This window comes from Plectropomus leopardus, chromosome 3 (genome assembly GCF_008729295.1).
Source record: "Plectropomus leopardus isolate mb chromosome 3, YSFRI_Pleo_2.0, whole genome shotgun sequence".
NCBI lineage: Eukaryota > Metazoa > Chordata > Actinopteri > Perciformes > Serranidae > Plectropomus > Plectropomus leopardus.
The window spans coordinates 28345509-28362585 of NC_056465.1; the positions used below are offsets into that span (position 1 = coordinate 28345509).

The window sequence follows — 17077 nt, forward strand, 5'->3', positions numbered from 1 at the left end:
TTCTGTGAACACTTTAATGTGGATTTTTAAAGCTAAAAGTATTTATGAATGAAACCCCACTGGTTAAGACACGCCCACCACCCAGTCAGAGACGCAACCACGTGACGCAAGGAGTGAGGTAAAGCTGGGGGACTGAAGGGTTTCTCCAAATTAGCCTGATGCTCAGTTAGTCCCAGACAAGTCTTTTTTTTTTATGTCAGGGAACCCTGAGTGTCTGAAGATTATATCAATTCCCCTTTTATATACATTTTGCATTCTCTTGTGTGCTCTTTTATTGGTTTATTATACATTAATAAATGCTGTCACATTCTTGCAAGTGCAAAATGGTGACGCCTCATAAATCTGATTGTCTGTCTGTATGTGGGGTCAAACAAGTGGCACACAAAAGAGCAGCAAAAACTTGATCCCAGTCCAGACTACTGGGTCCCTGTCTGTTGCCCATGCAGCAAATAACACATAATATTAGCGCCATCTAGTGGCGTTGTATGCTCATTAGCTTCATACATGAAAAACAGTGGAAGATATGCATTTTGCCTTGAAGAATCAAAGAGTTTTTAAGATCATACACAGATAGCATCCGGTTAAAGCTAATATTTGTATTTTTTTCCTAAATGTAAACAATAAATGCACTTTTTATAACTGGGAAGAATAAACTATGGAATATGTTTTCTGTAGATTGTTTTTATGTCACCTCTTTTTGGTTTGATTTACAAGGACACTTGTTGATTTTTTTTTAACGATGTCACACTAACAGTATTAGATGTGGTAATAATTTCTAACAATCCCAATTTATTATCTAATGAAAAGTCTGTAATTCATTTGATTATCATTTTAGCAAGGTACTAAATACATACAATGATATGGCCCAAACATCTAATATTTCAGAGAAATATAATTTAGAATAATAATTTAGAATAATTTAGAGAAATGGACCCTGTAAATATGACTGTAAACTACAAAAGTGAATTTGTCTATCAATTCAACGTTAATTTCTGCTCTTACAGTTTCTGGCTATGATAAATGATGTAAATTTGGCATTTTTTTTAAAGAATTGTTTACCACCGAAGGCATGGTTTATCACTCACTTAAAAGCGGATTTGGAAGGCATGTTTTCTTTTTTTTTAATTCAGTGGTAAAATACATAAAAAACACAGCCATTTCATGTTGTATGCCCCTCCCCTAGACCAAAATAAAAAATCCCTCCCCTTTCCCTAAAAACTGATTTTACATGCCCTCTCATAAAAAACGAACAGTCCACTTTACTTTCCTTTCCTTAAACTATCCTAAGACACACCTGTGTAGTAATGATGCTGTTTAATCAGCATCTTGATAGGCCACACCTGTCAGGTGGATGGATTATCTTTGACAAGGTGAGGTGCTCTGTTAAACACCAAGTCTAACAAATCTGTGACCAAAACTTAAGAGAAATATATCGGTTGAGGGCATGAAAAAGTCTTAGAGACGATACTTTATTAATTGGAGAAACGGGTGTGACCTTTTTTTTTTTTATCTTGACCCCTGCCAAAGTTACAAATGCTGTTCCTTGAGCCTCCCCGTGCTTGACAAAAGATACATTACCCTCTCTCCACAAAAAATAACCAAAAAACATTGTAATCACACCCAATGCAGGCAGTATGGAGCCAATGCAACAGGCAAACAGCACAGGAATTAGAGTTATCACCAAAACAAACAGCTAAATTCTTCCCTTTGAGACTCTAATTGTAACAAAAGAAAAAAATGGTCCAAAGATTTGCAAGAAATATGTTAAAATGCAAGAAAATTACCATCGATGTAAAATACCCAAAAATATTTTTTTTAAGTTAAATTAAAAAAACAAAACAGCAATAAGTAAATGGCCAGGGGGAAATGCTTAACAGTTATACGAATTCTGTAACATAATGTTAAATATGCAATCACGAAAATTAGTTTTTTCCTTAGCTTTTTTCTTTTTTTCCCTGAACATTTTCACCTAGCTTTTTAAACATAATTTTCTAAATCTACAAATTGATTGCAATTTGTAAAATTTTTTTTTTTTTTTTTTTTTTTTTTTTTTTTTTACCAATAGCTTATTTTTTCCCATCCGGATAAAAAAATGCACCCATTTGCTCAGGTTTTAAAGGTTTAAATACTTGTGTCTGAATGCAGCACAAGAAAGGTTACGTTTCAAAAGGTTAAGTAAAACGTAAATCCCACTTAAAGGGTATGTGATAAAATTTACAGTTTCTGGCTATGATCAATGGTTATTTTGGTGATTTCTAGTTGAAAACAAGCCTTACAATACCGCCACGGGATTTAAACTCAGAGGGTATTTAAATTAAGTACAAAATAAAACCAAGTTGTAGGCTATGTCCCTCCCCTGTTTTCCACCGCCCCTTACCCCTCATAAATAACGAACAGCCCCTCAAACTTTGACTTAAAGCATAAACTGTATAAACTTATGAAAAAAAAGCAACAAAAACAAAAGTATTTTGTTTCAGTTTTTCTTGAGTATACTTACCTGTAGTTGTCCTGGTGCTTACGGGATGGTAGACGACCGCCAAAACCCATAAAAATCAAGCTATTGAAAGCTAACCGCTCCCTTGATTTTCAAAAGACTACACTACCCTGCATCCTTTGCGCCACCGTAAAGCCTTATGGGTAGGTTACCAACGTCCTTGTCCCAGCAAGCGCACACCGACTGCCTCCACGCAAGGGCTCGAGGATCTCTGTCATTCACTTGAACTTGAATAAAACCAGATTTTCAGACATGATGGCAGCAAGATTTCTCCGCCGCGGTCTCCCCATGCTGAGGCAGGCTCGCTGCTACGCCGAGGCCGCCTCCGGTGCCCCGCAGATGTCCTTCACTTTCGCCTCCCCGACACAGGTAGCGAGCTAACGTTGACGGCGAGGCTTCTCGGGCCCAGCTAGCTAGACGGCTAACGTGTTGAAATGCACCGACACAGTTTGCCAGAAAAGTTCACCTTCGGGTCCATTTCGCAGTTTTGTACTAATGCATGGTTTAACTGTCATCGCTACACACAGTCTTGTAGTTAATGCACGCATTCAGATCAGATGTACTGCACTGACAGTGAAGGGTTAAGCTTAGCTAGCTAACGGTGGCTAGGCTAGCTGTCATTCACTGCCTTTGACAAGCGCTGTGGCCAAATATTAGCTCCTTTGCGAAGCAGTATCACTCTTTTCCAGGTTTGTAACCTCACGAGAAAGTTGTGCACGTGTTTTTAAATGTGTGTTAGTTTAATATCAAATCCATTGTGAAAGTGTCAGAAAGCATGAGCGTGTGTTTAATGTAAAGCTCTCTAACCTTGAGGTTAATGTCACTATACTACATTTACTCCACTGTTCCTTCAGATTTATGAGTCCAGTGTCTCTCAGTGCTGCAATTCTTCAACACATTCTGCTGCAAAACGTATGCATTTGATCCTTTTATTCAAAATCTATATTAGTAACGGAACTGTATGTATCATGTTCCGTAAAAAGTAAAGAGAAAGGTGTCAGGCCGTGATGAATCCATCATATTCCAAATTCTGCAGTTTGGCAGCTGCATCTTTGATCAACGCAAGTTTTTTTTTTTTTTTTTAATGTAACACATTTCATCGTCAAGGAAATTCAAAGTAGCATGCATTAAATCCCAAAAGCATCGAGATGAAGTGCAAAAGAAACGCATTTTAAAAGGACGTTTAAATGTGATTAACACCTTAATCACAGAGCAAGAGAACTGATCATAAAATCAAGTTAAGAAGATATTAACACAGGTATAAAATACAAAAGTAGAAGTTATAGTGCAGTGTAAGAAATTAACTGGGTATGACCTGATGAAGTTTTTTTCCCCCCAATCCCGATCAGTCATTTAATGTTGATAGTCTGCTTATACTGAGTTCTGATCTATAATACAGACTGACAGACTTCTACAGATGCACAATGCACACTTAAATACACTATAATACACAATACACTTTAAATTGTTAAAATCAATTCAGTGTATGTGCTTGCTAGTTTAATTGAAGCGATGCAATACAAAAAAAAATGTTCACATCCAGACATCACAATTCCACTTTAAAGTAGTGCTATAGCTGAACCGGAGCATTCATATCAAATAAAAAAGGTCACAATTTAACTTATTACAGTATTATAGTAACATTAGTTCACTAAAAATGAATGAAAAAATCAGTGTCACACAAAGTGGTGAAGCAGCTTAAGTTGAACATGAAAAAAAATCAGTTTCTACTTATTGTAGCAGCAACATTACAATAAAGCTTTAATATCTGCTGTAAATTGTGCTTTCCGTTAAGGACGCGTTTGTGACGGGGGTGTAAACAAAGGAACATGTGGGGTGCATGCTGAAAATAACTGATCCCGATTAGTTTAAAATTGATTGGGCCTGAGACCGATCCTTCAGGACATCCCTAAAATGAATTAATATTTAATTTAAGAAAAGGCAAAAGTCTTCAGTCTTGGTTTTAAAGGACTGAGAGTTGCAGCAGACCTGCAGTTTTCTGGGAGTTTGTTCCAGATATGTGATAATCGGTCACTATTTTTTAGGATTATTTTGGGGGCTTTTTATTGAATACTGCAGGCTCTAGAGTGAAATAGGAGAGAGATGATGACATGCAGCAAAGTGCCGAGGTCGAACTGGAACCTGCAGCTGCAACAGCAAACACATAGTCTTTGTACATGGGGCACCTGATCTACCAGTAAACTACAGAGCGCCCCATCAGGCACTATTTAATGCTGAACTGTTGCAGGGCAGCCATAAGTCAGTGGATGTATCTCACCATCCCCTGTCTCCTCTCCCCAGGTGTTTTTCAACGGGGCCAATGTGAAACAGGTCGACATACCCACACTTACTGGTTCTTTCGGTATCCTTCCTGCTCACGTACCCACCCTGCAGGTGCTCCGGCCCGGTGTTGTCACAGTCTTCAGCGACGACGGCTCCTCTGCCAAATACTTTGGTGAGACTTTGCTTTGCAGAAATGAACGTGAATGGCAACACAACCCATGAAAAAGTTTTATCTAGATCAAGAAATTTGAATTTTTATCCTGCAGCGATGAATTACTTTGTAGAGTGTATGTAGAAATCATCTCAATTTGATGTCTTTTATTTTTTTCAGTGTGCCTCTCAGCTCAGTGTTCAGATGTCAATATCTGATTTGACTTGTTATTAAAGATTCAAGTGATGTCAGTTCAGAGAGAATCAAATCTCTTCCCCACTTTCAGATTGGCCCCCACATTTTAAAATTAAAACTGAGTATTGATCCTTTGTGAAAGCTTAAACACGATACATGCATTATTCTATCTGAATGTTAAGCTGAGTTATTTGTACCTGATTTAGCAAGAACATAGTTCTGCTGCTTGTTCATCTGAATATGATGAAAGCTGTAGTTATATAATGCTAACAAAATCGTAATATCTATCCCTATGAAGATAATAGATACTTCTTAAACTGATAATGTTGACCAGATACACAGGTATCATGTCTCAGCTGTTCACATGAATGAAAGAGACTCGATATGAGCGAGCAGAAGCTAACCTGAGACGGAAGCAGGATGTCCTGGCTCTATAATGCACGTTGCATCATTGATTATAAAACACAGTGAAGATGACTGTATGTTGGCACATGTAGTTACTCCGTTTTGTTTTTGTGTGTGTGTGTTTGTGTGTGTGTGTCTGTGTGTACGCAGTGAGCAGTGGGTCAGTAACAGTCAACGCTGATTCTTCAGTGCAGCTGCTAGCAGAGGAGGCTGTTCCTTTGGACCAGCTGGACGTTGCTGTGAGTATAATGTCAAACTCACTCACATACACACAGGACTACGGTCGGGTATTTTACAGTACAGTTTCTACCAACACAGTTAATATCCTATTTCGTCTCTTTGGATGTATAAAGCCGAAGCGGGCAGTGTTGCAAATTAATGAGCAGACCTGCTGTAATAATCAATTCCATAAATTTGTCAGGTATTTTAATCACTACGTCAGTATTATTTATTTTTTAAACACTCTTTGATTTATATTTAAGACATTTACTAAATCAAGATAAATTCATTTATCAAAAGCTTAATGTTTCAAAGAGTTTTCCAAACTATGAAAATGGGAATCGAGGCAGAAAGAATCCCAAATGCAGAGTGAGAAACTCAAACGGATCCATAAAAAATCTCAAAAGGCTTTAAATCCATCAGTCTAAATATAAGGCCCTAATTGGCACTAAAATGTCTAAAAATCAATCTTTCAGAATTCTTAAACCTGCTCGGACACGGAGGGTAGGATTTTTTTTATGAAGTCTCTCCGCTCTGGCATTGCATTGCAAAAGCTCAAAATAATGAGTCATTTTAAAGAAATAATAATAACTTTCTGTATATCTATGGAATTAACATCACAAAAAGTCATGTTTTATGTTTCAGTATTTATTTTAAAAACAAAATTAAGTTCTCCATAACCTTTAATAAAGGATGTAGGTTCATGTTTTTCTTCAGTATTGGGTATTGCTGCTGTGAAATTGGTCTTAAATTTAATTCTAAGTGACATTAAAGTTTTTAAAAAAGTCTTAAATCCTACTCACCCTAAGCAGAAGGAACCCTGTTAATGCTACAATAAACATTAGGACAAAATTGTCTAAGACCCAAAGTAGTTGATGTCAGGTCATGTTTTTTTCCTCCTATTTTGGCCACTTTAAAATTGATCTTAAATTTCTTAATTTAAAAAAAGTCTTAAAATGTCTTAAAAAAACCCCCCCTGGTTTTCCATATTTTTTTAAGTGCACACACAGGACTGAAAGCTCCTGAAAGCTGACAGCGAGGAGATGGTCGCTTTTGGACTCCACCTTTATGCACGAGACATCACAAAGAAAAATCGATACAGAAGAATAGGAGAGGGCACAAAACATGTTAAAATGAATCCAATTACAAAAGAATAACGACTCCTTGATGCACACTGAACACGAGTTTCACAGACGTGTTCACTAATGCAGCGTTTATGGATTTGTTTGGATTATTCTGTACAGGTGATCTTCTAATTCAACCCTGTGTGTGCTTTAATCATTTGAACTAATATCAGTATTGATCTCCTTTATTTTAAACTCTGTAATGGGTTATGATGATCTAACGCTACAAATTTTTAATGAGGTAGCCGTAAATGCTGAAGATCAATATTTGTGGTATTTAATGAGTAGGAACACAGCCTTTGAACTTGAGGACTGAGATTCAGAAATCAAGAGGAAGAAAGATATTTTCTGTAGTTATTTAAACTGATAAGAAACTGCGTGTTCAGTCCTCGAGCACCGGCGTCAGTACAGTGTGTCATTTTTAATCCTTTTCGGGAAACGGTTTGAACTTTTGATTTCCTCTGCTTTATTGCATTTAAATGGCCGAAATTTGATTCATTATGTTTCAAGGCTGGTTGTTTTTTCCACAGATTTGTTCTGTTTAAAAATAGACTTTTGAATTGCTCTTACACTCTTAACCCTCGCTTTCTTAAAACCAGCAGAGACCTCGTAGCAATTATCGTAGTACCTGCGGTGTCCTCGAGTGTTTCTTAATCCTGCACAGCTCTGTTTTTCTGCAGTTAACGCTGAACTTTGATTTCGCTGTAGAAGTGGGAAAGCAAAAGATGAATTTCTCTTTTGATATGATTATGATGGTGTGTGTGTGAAGTGTAAACGTGCAGGGTTGATGTCATTCCTTATCAGTTCAGAATAACAGTCAGTTCGTTCCCTTCAAAGTACACGTGGAGTACAATTTAGTCACAAAATGTACTGAGAGGAGAAGTTTGATCGCACGTACACTAAATGTTACATGCTGTCTCTTGAGACTTCTGCTTTGTTACATTTGGAACGTGTGAAAGTATTAAAGCTTCTTGTACTTTCACTCTCAAAGGTTCAGTGTGTTGGTTATAGGGGGATATAATGGCAGAAATGGAACAAAATAAAAGTATGTTTTCATCGTTGTGTTTTCGTTACCTTAAAATAAACTGTTTATATCTACAGAGGGAGCGGGTCCTTGTCCACGGAGTCCACCATGTTGCACCGTCATGTTTTAATGGTAGCCCAGAACGGACAAACCAAACACTGGCTCTAGATATGTCCATTCGTGTTTTCGTGTCACCACCGTAGTTAAAAGCCCCTCCATGACGTGCAGCTTTGGGGAAACTTGTTGCTGTGGGAGCTACCGTTACTGTTTTCAAAAGCAGCAGCAGCCTGCATGCTACAACAACTATAACACAGTCCCTTATTGGCTGCTTACCTACAGAGCAGATCCCTGATTGGCTCGACAAAGCCGTAGTGGATGAAAGTGTTTGGGTTTGGGAGAAATCCAGACTGAGAGAGAAAAAGAAGGTCGATTTCACGTGATCAGGATGCCCTTACCGGGCTGTTATTCAGTATTTTTACTGGTTTAAATCAGCAGCGTACTTTGTTTTGCACAGAATAATTCGGCGAATAATTCGGCTCACAGCAAAAACTTCCTGAACAAAGAACGCTGAAGGAGTCCTTATCGAGAGTTCAGGCGTGACGCACTTGAAGTTCAGCTGGTTGCATCAGTATGAGATTTTTCACACTGCGATTCCCGTCTCAGAAAATGTCAGTTTTACGGGATGTGGTGCATGAATGGGAATACGGTTATTATTAATCTTATGAGTTAAAAATGAACCTGAAAGTAATGTTATAAAAAGTAGTTTTGGGGGGGTTTGAACAAATGTGTAATTTAAACTCTTTTTTTTTAAAGGATTTGTAAAGAATTAAAAAAAAAAAAATTCCTTATAAGAAATATTCACAGTATAATAACCTTCAAACCAGTAAACTACTGCAACACTCTCCTTTAAAATCTGGCAGGGACCACTAAGTGGTAAAAATTCATGTCTTGACGATGTTAGTCGAGTGAGTGTTTGTCAATTCTTTATAGATCTTTTACGTTTAATGAGATTTATGCGATAGGTTTCCATATTCAGTTTGTTAAGGCATGATCACTGATTGTTCGCCGTGGTTATTGTCCCAGCAGGGACGCGGTCTTTGACATCAGAGAACCCGCACCAGATTTTTTTTTTTATTCCTCTCTCATTCTGATCCTCGGTGCTGATGAGCACCTCCCAGCTGATGATTATCCGTCTGATCAGCGCTGCAGCTGGGCTTCAATGTTGAGTCCTCGTTTAAATGTCAGTCTTGTTAATTCTAGGCTGCGTCGCTCTGCGCTCGCTGCGGAGGTGTCTGTCTTTGACCTTGGGCAGTGCCAGTGTCACTGTCAAGTTGACTTCATAGCAGTAAATGAGTTATTTTTTCCTCATTGTCTTCCACTCTGCAGTGAAAATGCACGTGGGCCCGCGCTGTTAATAAGGAGGGAAAGGTCAGTCACTGTTGAGTTATAGCAGATGTGTCAAATCCCTACTGGGAGACCTTTAACTTCCAGCTATGTTTGGCATTTCTGGTTTCTAATCACTACTGTGACAAATGGAGCTTTCAGAGCAAAGAGGCAGAGGGGATTTTCTCCGCTCGTCTTATGCCCCACTTTTGAATCATTGTTTCTCAGCCTCTCCTTTCTGACTTTTACATCGCAGTTTGCCCTTAAAAGCTTTTTCAGATAAGTCAAGTTTTGCAGGTGGTTTTGCTACCTTTGATATTTTTTAAATTTGTTTTGGCATAACAGGATAATCAGCCTGGTTTGTTAGGGCTGCTGTGATGTTTTCAGGTATACGACGGTATGAAAGTTGATGGTTATCATCATCGTGTACATTTACATGTCTCTTTTTCCTCTCACCTGCCTTTTCACACATGCTTCCATCGGAAAAATGGTCTCAGGTTTCAATTATGATAAAGTGGTTGATCATCCAAAAAAACTAAGGGCTAATTGTAACTGATAATAATACTAATTGCATAATAGCATATACCAGGATGTAATAAAACGGTGATATTTTCTGAAGCAGTTATGGTACCATGAAATTCTCTTCCTGTTGCAACCCCAGCTGCATTTAACAATTACTTTCATTGTCGATTCATCTGTTATTTTCTTGATTAATCGATAAATTATTTGGTCTATAAAATGTCAGAAAATCGTTTTTAAAAAAAGAAAAACATTTATCAGAGTTTCCCAAAGCCCCAAATAAAATCCTCAAATATCTTATTTTTGTCCACAATCTAAAGATATTTAGTTTAGTGTCATTGAGGAGGAAAAAAACAAGAAAATATTCACATTTAAGAAGCTAGAATCAGAGAATTTTAACATTTTCTTTGCTTAAAAAAGTCCTCATTAATCGATTATCTTATTGTTTGGTGATTCATTTAATAGTTGACAGCTAGTTGGGGCTAGTTACTGGGTAGATGTTTGATTCAGCACCTTGAAAAACAGATATTGGATACAATTTTCAATGCCATGGGGAAGACATCGAGGGCATACAGTTAAAAAATAAAAAATAAATTAAAAATTAATATATCAAGGTTAACATATGACTGTAGCTACTACTAGACTGTTGTAAACATTAACAATAATTGAAGGTTTTTGCATAAATGAAAACAATATTCGTGTGGTAGTTGACACGTTCAAAAGCCTCTGAGATTGTCACACATTAAAAAGGCAGTAAAGTGCAAGTAAAAACAAACAACAAAAGCCGATATGCTCACACAAATGGCTGTCAATCATGATATCAAAGCGCCTTTTTATAGCATCAAATAATAGAAATAATCAGAATCTGTGTTTAATGTTTCCACAAATCTTAATTGTGGGCTTTGTCATTTGTTTTCCTGTTCTGTTTCTCATTGTTGCGCATTCTGTTTTTCTGTCTGTTTTTAGGCTGCCAAGGCCAACCTGGAGAAGGCGCAGTCTGAATTAGCCAGCTTATCCGACGAGGCAGGAAGGGCGGAGGCTCAGATCAGAGTAGAGGCCACTGAGGCCATCATCAAGGCTCTGGAGTAGATCTGAGGTACGACGTCCGAGCCGCTGCACCATGATGTCATTATTAGAGAGATGATGAAGATGATGATGCATCGATTCACAGTGGTCATTTTCATTATGTTACGTGTCGTGTTTCTTTTCCTCCCATTAGGTAATCTTGTCTGTTTCTTCGATGGAAATGAACGGTCCATCTGTGTTTCCAGCTCAGTCACGTCAGTGTCCAGAAGATTCCATGCTTGCTTTGTACAGTGGATAAAATTACAAAATAAATTTATTTGGAAATAACCTGGTGATGGAGTCTGTGGTGCTGTCTAAAAATAATAAATAAAAAACTCTTGCTTTTTAATGATGATCACATGTAGTGTTTTTGATGCACAAAGACAACTGAGTCTAATTGACTCGCAGAGTTGGATAATTCAGCTGTGTTGCGTAAAGCTAATCAGCGTGACTTGCAGCAGTCACACGCACTTTCTTCGGGAAATACTTTCCTCATTAAGCCGACTTGCCATGTCGTGTGGAAAAGTCAACCCAAATTAAAAGGAACTGCAGTTTGTTTTTCTGTGTAGTGAGAGTTTGTGCCACTTGGTGGCAGCAATACTTTGCACCAGAGTATTTGGATAATCAGATTTCTATTCCACTTCTCGTCAAACCACAGTTTCAGGGAGGGAGCAGTCACTGGGTTTGTCATACAGCACTGTGCAAAGTTTTAGGCCATCTTAAATTTTATTTATGATGATATTTATTTCTTATTAGTCTCTACTGAAATACAACCAGAACATACATGAAATATGTATACAGTGTTAAAAATACATATATTTCAGAATAAAATAACTTCAGTGTGCTAAAGTATTTAGTGTGACCTCCCACTCAGTGTGCCTTGAGGGCAGATAATATGAGATTTACAATATTGTTCTTCTGGTGTATTTATACCAGGTTGCATTCAAGACATGTCCAAAGATCAATATTGATTGAGCTGCCTTTTATTGTTGTACGATTCCATGTTTAGCACTTAATTTTGACCTTTGTCTGAAGAAGCCACTTTTTTCTGACTTTATTTTTGGTGTTTCAATGCATTGTACATGTTCTCTGAATTCTTAGGAGTATGTAGAGTATAATATATACTCATCACAACTTTGCTAAAACAGGACTTTTTCACAGTACTGTGTAACCACTACTGGGTGTGATTTCCTTCTTAAAACAAGGCTCCTCATTTTTTTTTTTGACCATATTGCTGCGTATCTGCTCCTGTACCTTACTGTTAAAGCCCACGTGTGGTGTTTCAGTTATCTGGAAGTTGCTGCATTGATTTAAGTGTGTTGGCATTCATTGTTTGTCATGAGTGATGACCTCAGGCTTCTGCGACAAAGCCAGGAAAAGTCCTTCGCTGCCCATCCTGTGGAAAGCTGGGCCTTTCTCTTGTTTCATAACCACAGGTTTCAGCTCACTCCAGGAGGCGCTGACCTCATTCAAGTGCCGACTCGAGGCTCTCAGAGCTGAAACCGCAACCGGTTTATTTTGAATGTCAAAACTCTTGAGGGCTTTTAACAAGTGTGAGTGGAGGGGAAGTATCAGTGTTTACATAGCAATGCTCTCATGACTTCTTTTTCTTTTTTTAAAAAACATATTTTATTGAGCATAAACAGTATAAAAAATGCATTAAGAAAAAAGGCAGATGTACAAAGCTCACATTTTCCTTCCATCACACACATACACACACACACACACACACACACACACACACCTGCTTTGGGTAAACAGAAAACAGGACTCACATTAGGATAAAAGAAGGGAGGAAAAATTAATTACATAAAGAAAAGAACCTAAAAAGGTGAGTAATAATGAAAATGAAAAATAATATCTCATTGTTTGGGCATGTGTGTCCAGAATGTTTAAAAAAGCTAAAAGCAATCTTCATATTTTGTTAATTTTTCAAGGAACCTTGAAGAGAGAGCCTAAGTGCTCTCATAACTTCTGCTTATGTTTAAAAGCAGTATCTGCCCTTTAAAACAGTAGAATTCAGATTTTTTTTTTTCCATTACAGAAAGCAAATGCAACTCTGTAATCAGGGAAGACAAATAACAGCATGTTTCCTAACTGTGTTGAAATATCTTTCCACTGATCAAGCACGTGCTGTGCAGACTTGCAGACTGTGACTTAGGTCAGCATCCATTAATAAAAAATAAAAAAAAAGCTACTTCTCAACACCTCTCACACATCCTGCTCTCTGTTCTTCTTTCCAATCTGTCTGTCTCTTTCATCAAACCCTGCTCTCTCCCAGCTGCACACACACACACTCATAAACAACACACACTCACTCATCAGTCAGCCCTCGAGGGGCCTGGAGAGACATGTGAGTAACACTTCAGATAGACGAGATGAAACGCTTCTGTCAAAACCACCACTTCTTTAATCCAGATTAATGATAGGGGATGTTGAAACTGAGCTCTATTCCATTCTCTTTTTTCGGCTCCACACTTTTAACGTACTTTCATCGAAACGCAAAGCAAAAAATGACCATGTGCTTCCCACACATGCACTCTGTTCCCTCGCTTTATGTAGCTTAAACTACATAAGTAATTTTAGGTACTCTCTGGAAAACAGGATACAGTGATTGAGGAACCAGTCTATAAGGCCTGTCCAGATTTAGTTTTTTAGACTTACAGTCATAGCATGTATTTTTAGTGAAAAGATATGAGTAAGAGTTGAATCACTAAATTAATCTTTTTGTATTTTCTCTCAGCTGTTTCCACCAAGAACTATCAAGCTGCCTCACTTCTTTACCTTTTGAAACCTGAGCATATTGATTTAATTTCTTTCAAAAACATGGGAGGAAGAAAATGAGCAACGAAAGAGGAAATTACCCAAAAAAGTGAAAGGGAAAAAAAGCAAGTAAATCAGCAAAAAAAAAATCACCTTTGTAAGTTGTAGAAAAAGAAAATTCATGAAAATTCAAAATAATAATAATAAAACAACAACAAAAATAATAATGATAATGATAATATTTTTTTTAAAAGAATATGACCTGGAGAAAATGATTGAAAATTCTGATAATTAGCTGCAAATATAGTTTTCCCTCAAGCTTTTAACTTTTTCCTTAGACATTTTCCCCATTTTTAATTTTTTAATTCAATATCCACTCATTTCTTGCAATATGTGGAACATTTTTTAGTTGCTCATTGCCTTTTTTCCCCATGTTTCTGAAAGAAAATGCAAATTTTCAGCATTCAAAGGTTTAAATATTTGTGAAAGGTGTCTGAAAGTGATGTCGCCCCAGGTGTGAATGATGCAAATGTCTCCTAAATGAACTGTCTGACCAGAATGCTGAAGTGCTCCACATTGATATAGAAGCGATGAAGTGCTGTACATTGATAAAGGACGATGAGTATCCAGTGAGAGCTCTTACTCAAGAGCCACTTGGTGTTTCAGGGCTGATGAGACCTGCGATAATAAGTCACTGTCTATCTTCCATGGATGGCCACGTACTGTAATTAAAAGATTGCACCGTCTGCACCGGGAAGCGAATAACATGATGCATGCTATGACAATCCATGGTGTCATATTTGAGTGGTACTCTTAACACAAAGCGGCTCCCGGCTTGATGGTTAGAGCTTCATTGGGCTATATTTACTGAGTCGACCATAGCAGGAATAAAGGAGATCAGCCCGTGTGAATCATCATCATTTAGGATGATGTCAGTTTGAAATGATAGTAAGGCAGTGTATTCTTCTGTCTTTAAAAGAGGCCACCACCACAAATGTCTCTGATGTCACTGGAAACTGTGAAAACAGTTCATTGATCAACACAAAATGAATCAGTAACGATTCACTTCACTATTCAAACCATTTATCATGCAAGTGTGAGAATTTGCTGCTTTTCACAGTATCATGTCTCTGCAAAATTAATATCTGCGTGTTTTAGATTGTTGGTTATATAAAACTAAGGCTGCAACAAGCAATTGATGTCAGTGACCAATAGTGGTATTACCATCAAATTAGCAAATGGAAGCATGCAACTAAGGCTGGCACATTATCAAATTTTCACTACATGATTATCTTGGTCAAAGAGTTCACAATAACAATATTGAAATATTTATGGACAATTTTAAAATCAGTCCAGTAACCACAGCTGAACAAAAAATGCACGAAAAAGCAATTACTTTTAATGGATAGTGAGAAGGCAACCAGATGGTGCTGGGGGAGGGGCACACAATCGCAGGCAACGAATGTTATCATGAATCTATTATTGATATGATGTCAATATTTCTCTTTTACATACCGATACACTGCGACACCCTTACATGAAACCACGCTAAACTAAGCTGGTCAACGATGTATACTTTACCTGTAGTAGGCCTATTATATTATGAATACAGTTTTCTGGACATTTTTTTCATTTATTTATTTATTTTTTTTGATAATATCTAATACTCCACCCCAGCATTTTTTCTTTTTTTGTGCAGTATGTGGGACATTTCTTCCCAAGATGCATTTGTGCATTTTCCTGTTGTTTTTTCTTTTAAACAAATATAATCATTTTTTCTCAGGCTTTGGATGTTTTCATGGATTCAGCTGAAACTGGAACTGAATTTAGCACAAGAAAACCAATAAGGATCCAGGTGTTAAAGGGTTAATAGGAATAAACAGGGTTACACCTCCAATGTTGTACAAAGTTTTCTTTATACTGTGCCTCAATGGTTTCAGCACTGGATGAAAGAAGCAATGAAGATTTCACCCTGGCTTCTGTGAAATTCAGTAGGCTTTTATCACTATTTTGCAACATTTTTAGTTTTATTGAATGAAAAAAAAGATTAGCGCATAACAAAAACAAGACAAAATAAGTAGAAAAATTAGAGATTGGAGATAGATTTGAGCTTGCCTGATCATTTAGTCATCCGGGGATAGTTAGGCTTGTGCCCAGGCATCTGTCGCTGTAATGGTAGAAGCTTACAGTCAAGCAGTGAGCAATAAAATGAATCATAAAGCCAATGGAAAGAATTGGAGCACAATATTTTCTTTATGTACTGGCAGAGGCTCTGAGACACTGGCAGCAAGTTGACCTGATATTTTCCTGTATGCAGTACAAGCGTCCTGCCTTCAGACCATCTTGATACGGGATTAGTCATCGGCTGCATGGATCGGGATTCGGAGTGACTTTAACCTCATCAGACTTGAAACACGGATGAGAGTCTCTCAGTAGATACTCAAACCAAACTCCTCTTCATCTCTTTTATATCAGTGCTCTTGTTAGCCTCATGAAATCATGGGACACACTTCACATGCACCCCCATTGACATTTCACTCCTCGTGTTAATGATAATTCATGCAGCTGACAGCATCGGGAGACCTGTTAATTTATCAGGCACGATTATGAAAAAATAAAACAGCGTAATAGGTGAATAATAAGGGAGTTATGCATAAAACGGGGGAGTGACAGATGACACATTATGAGAGAGTGATCAGATTTTTAAACAGGTGCTGTGACTCGACAAAAAAAAAAACAACAACATTGATTTATACCTTCGATTTCAACAAAAGGTATGAGATCACACTCTGGATTACTCATTTACAGGAGGTTTAGTCATGTTAGATTGAATGAATTAGCAGGAAAACAACTCTTCCGATGAGCCGAAACATTTGTCTGTCTTGTTTGTCCTGTTTTGGGTTTCGTTTTTCATTTTATTTTTTATTTAACCAGAAAACCATCTTGAGATTCAAAAATCTCTTTCTCAAGAGCGTACCAGCCGAGACAAGCAGCAGCAAAAGTTACAGACAGACAACACAGATGTCAGCCTCGTCTTGTCATGTGAAACAGAATCTGAATTGCAATTTTTGATTCATTTGCAAAGAAAATATTTCCCAGTGGCAGGTGGCAGGCTACAGGATGTTGAGAGTGCCTGGTGTGTGAAGGCAAATTAGAGACCTGAGATGGAACTAAGAGGAAATTGAACACAATTGAACACAATTTAACAATATAAGTAGATAAAATCCAAATAGCAGATGATGCAGGTGCAGTATGAATGCGGTCATTTTCAAATTAGGTAAAATTAGCCTTAAATCAATGCTGACATTGTTGGTTTTCAATAAACCAGTTCTTCATATTACACTTAAATGACTGATATGATGGGGACTCCTAATTGATCATGGTACTGTGTTCCATTGATGAGATGCTCTAAAGGAAAAAAAACTGGCTAAAGGCAGTTTAGATTTTGTGAG

At 37.5% G+C, this 17077-nt stretch overlaps 1 protein-coding gene across 1 annotated transcript; it reads left to right on the forward strand.

The window, feature by feature from the left end:
• The first annotated feature begins 2628 nt into the window (after window positions 1-2628).
• On the forward strand, window positions 2629-11150 carry atp5f1d (ATP synthase F1 subunit delta). Its single transcript, XM_042482330.1, has 5 exons — window positions 2629-2863; window positions 4796-4949; window positions 5679-5767; window positions 10764-10893; window positions 11017-11150. Exons 1-4 carry the CDS (start codon window positions 2747-2749, stop codon window positions 10884-10886), a joined length of 483 nt encoding a protein of 160 aa, XP_042338264.1. The 5' UTR covers window positions 2629-2746; the 3' UTR covers window positions 10887-10893; window positions 11017-11150.
• The last annotated feature ends 5927 nt before the right edge of the window (window positions 11151-17077 follow it).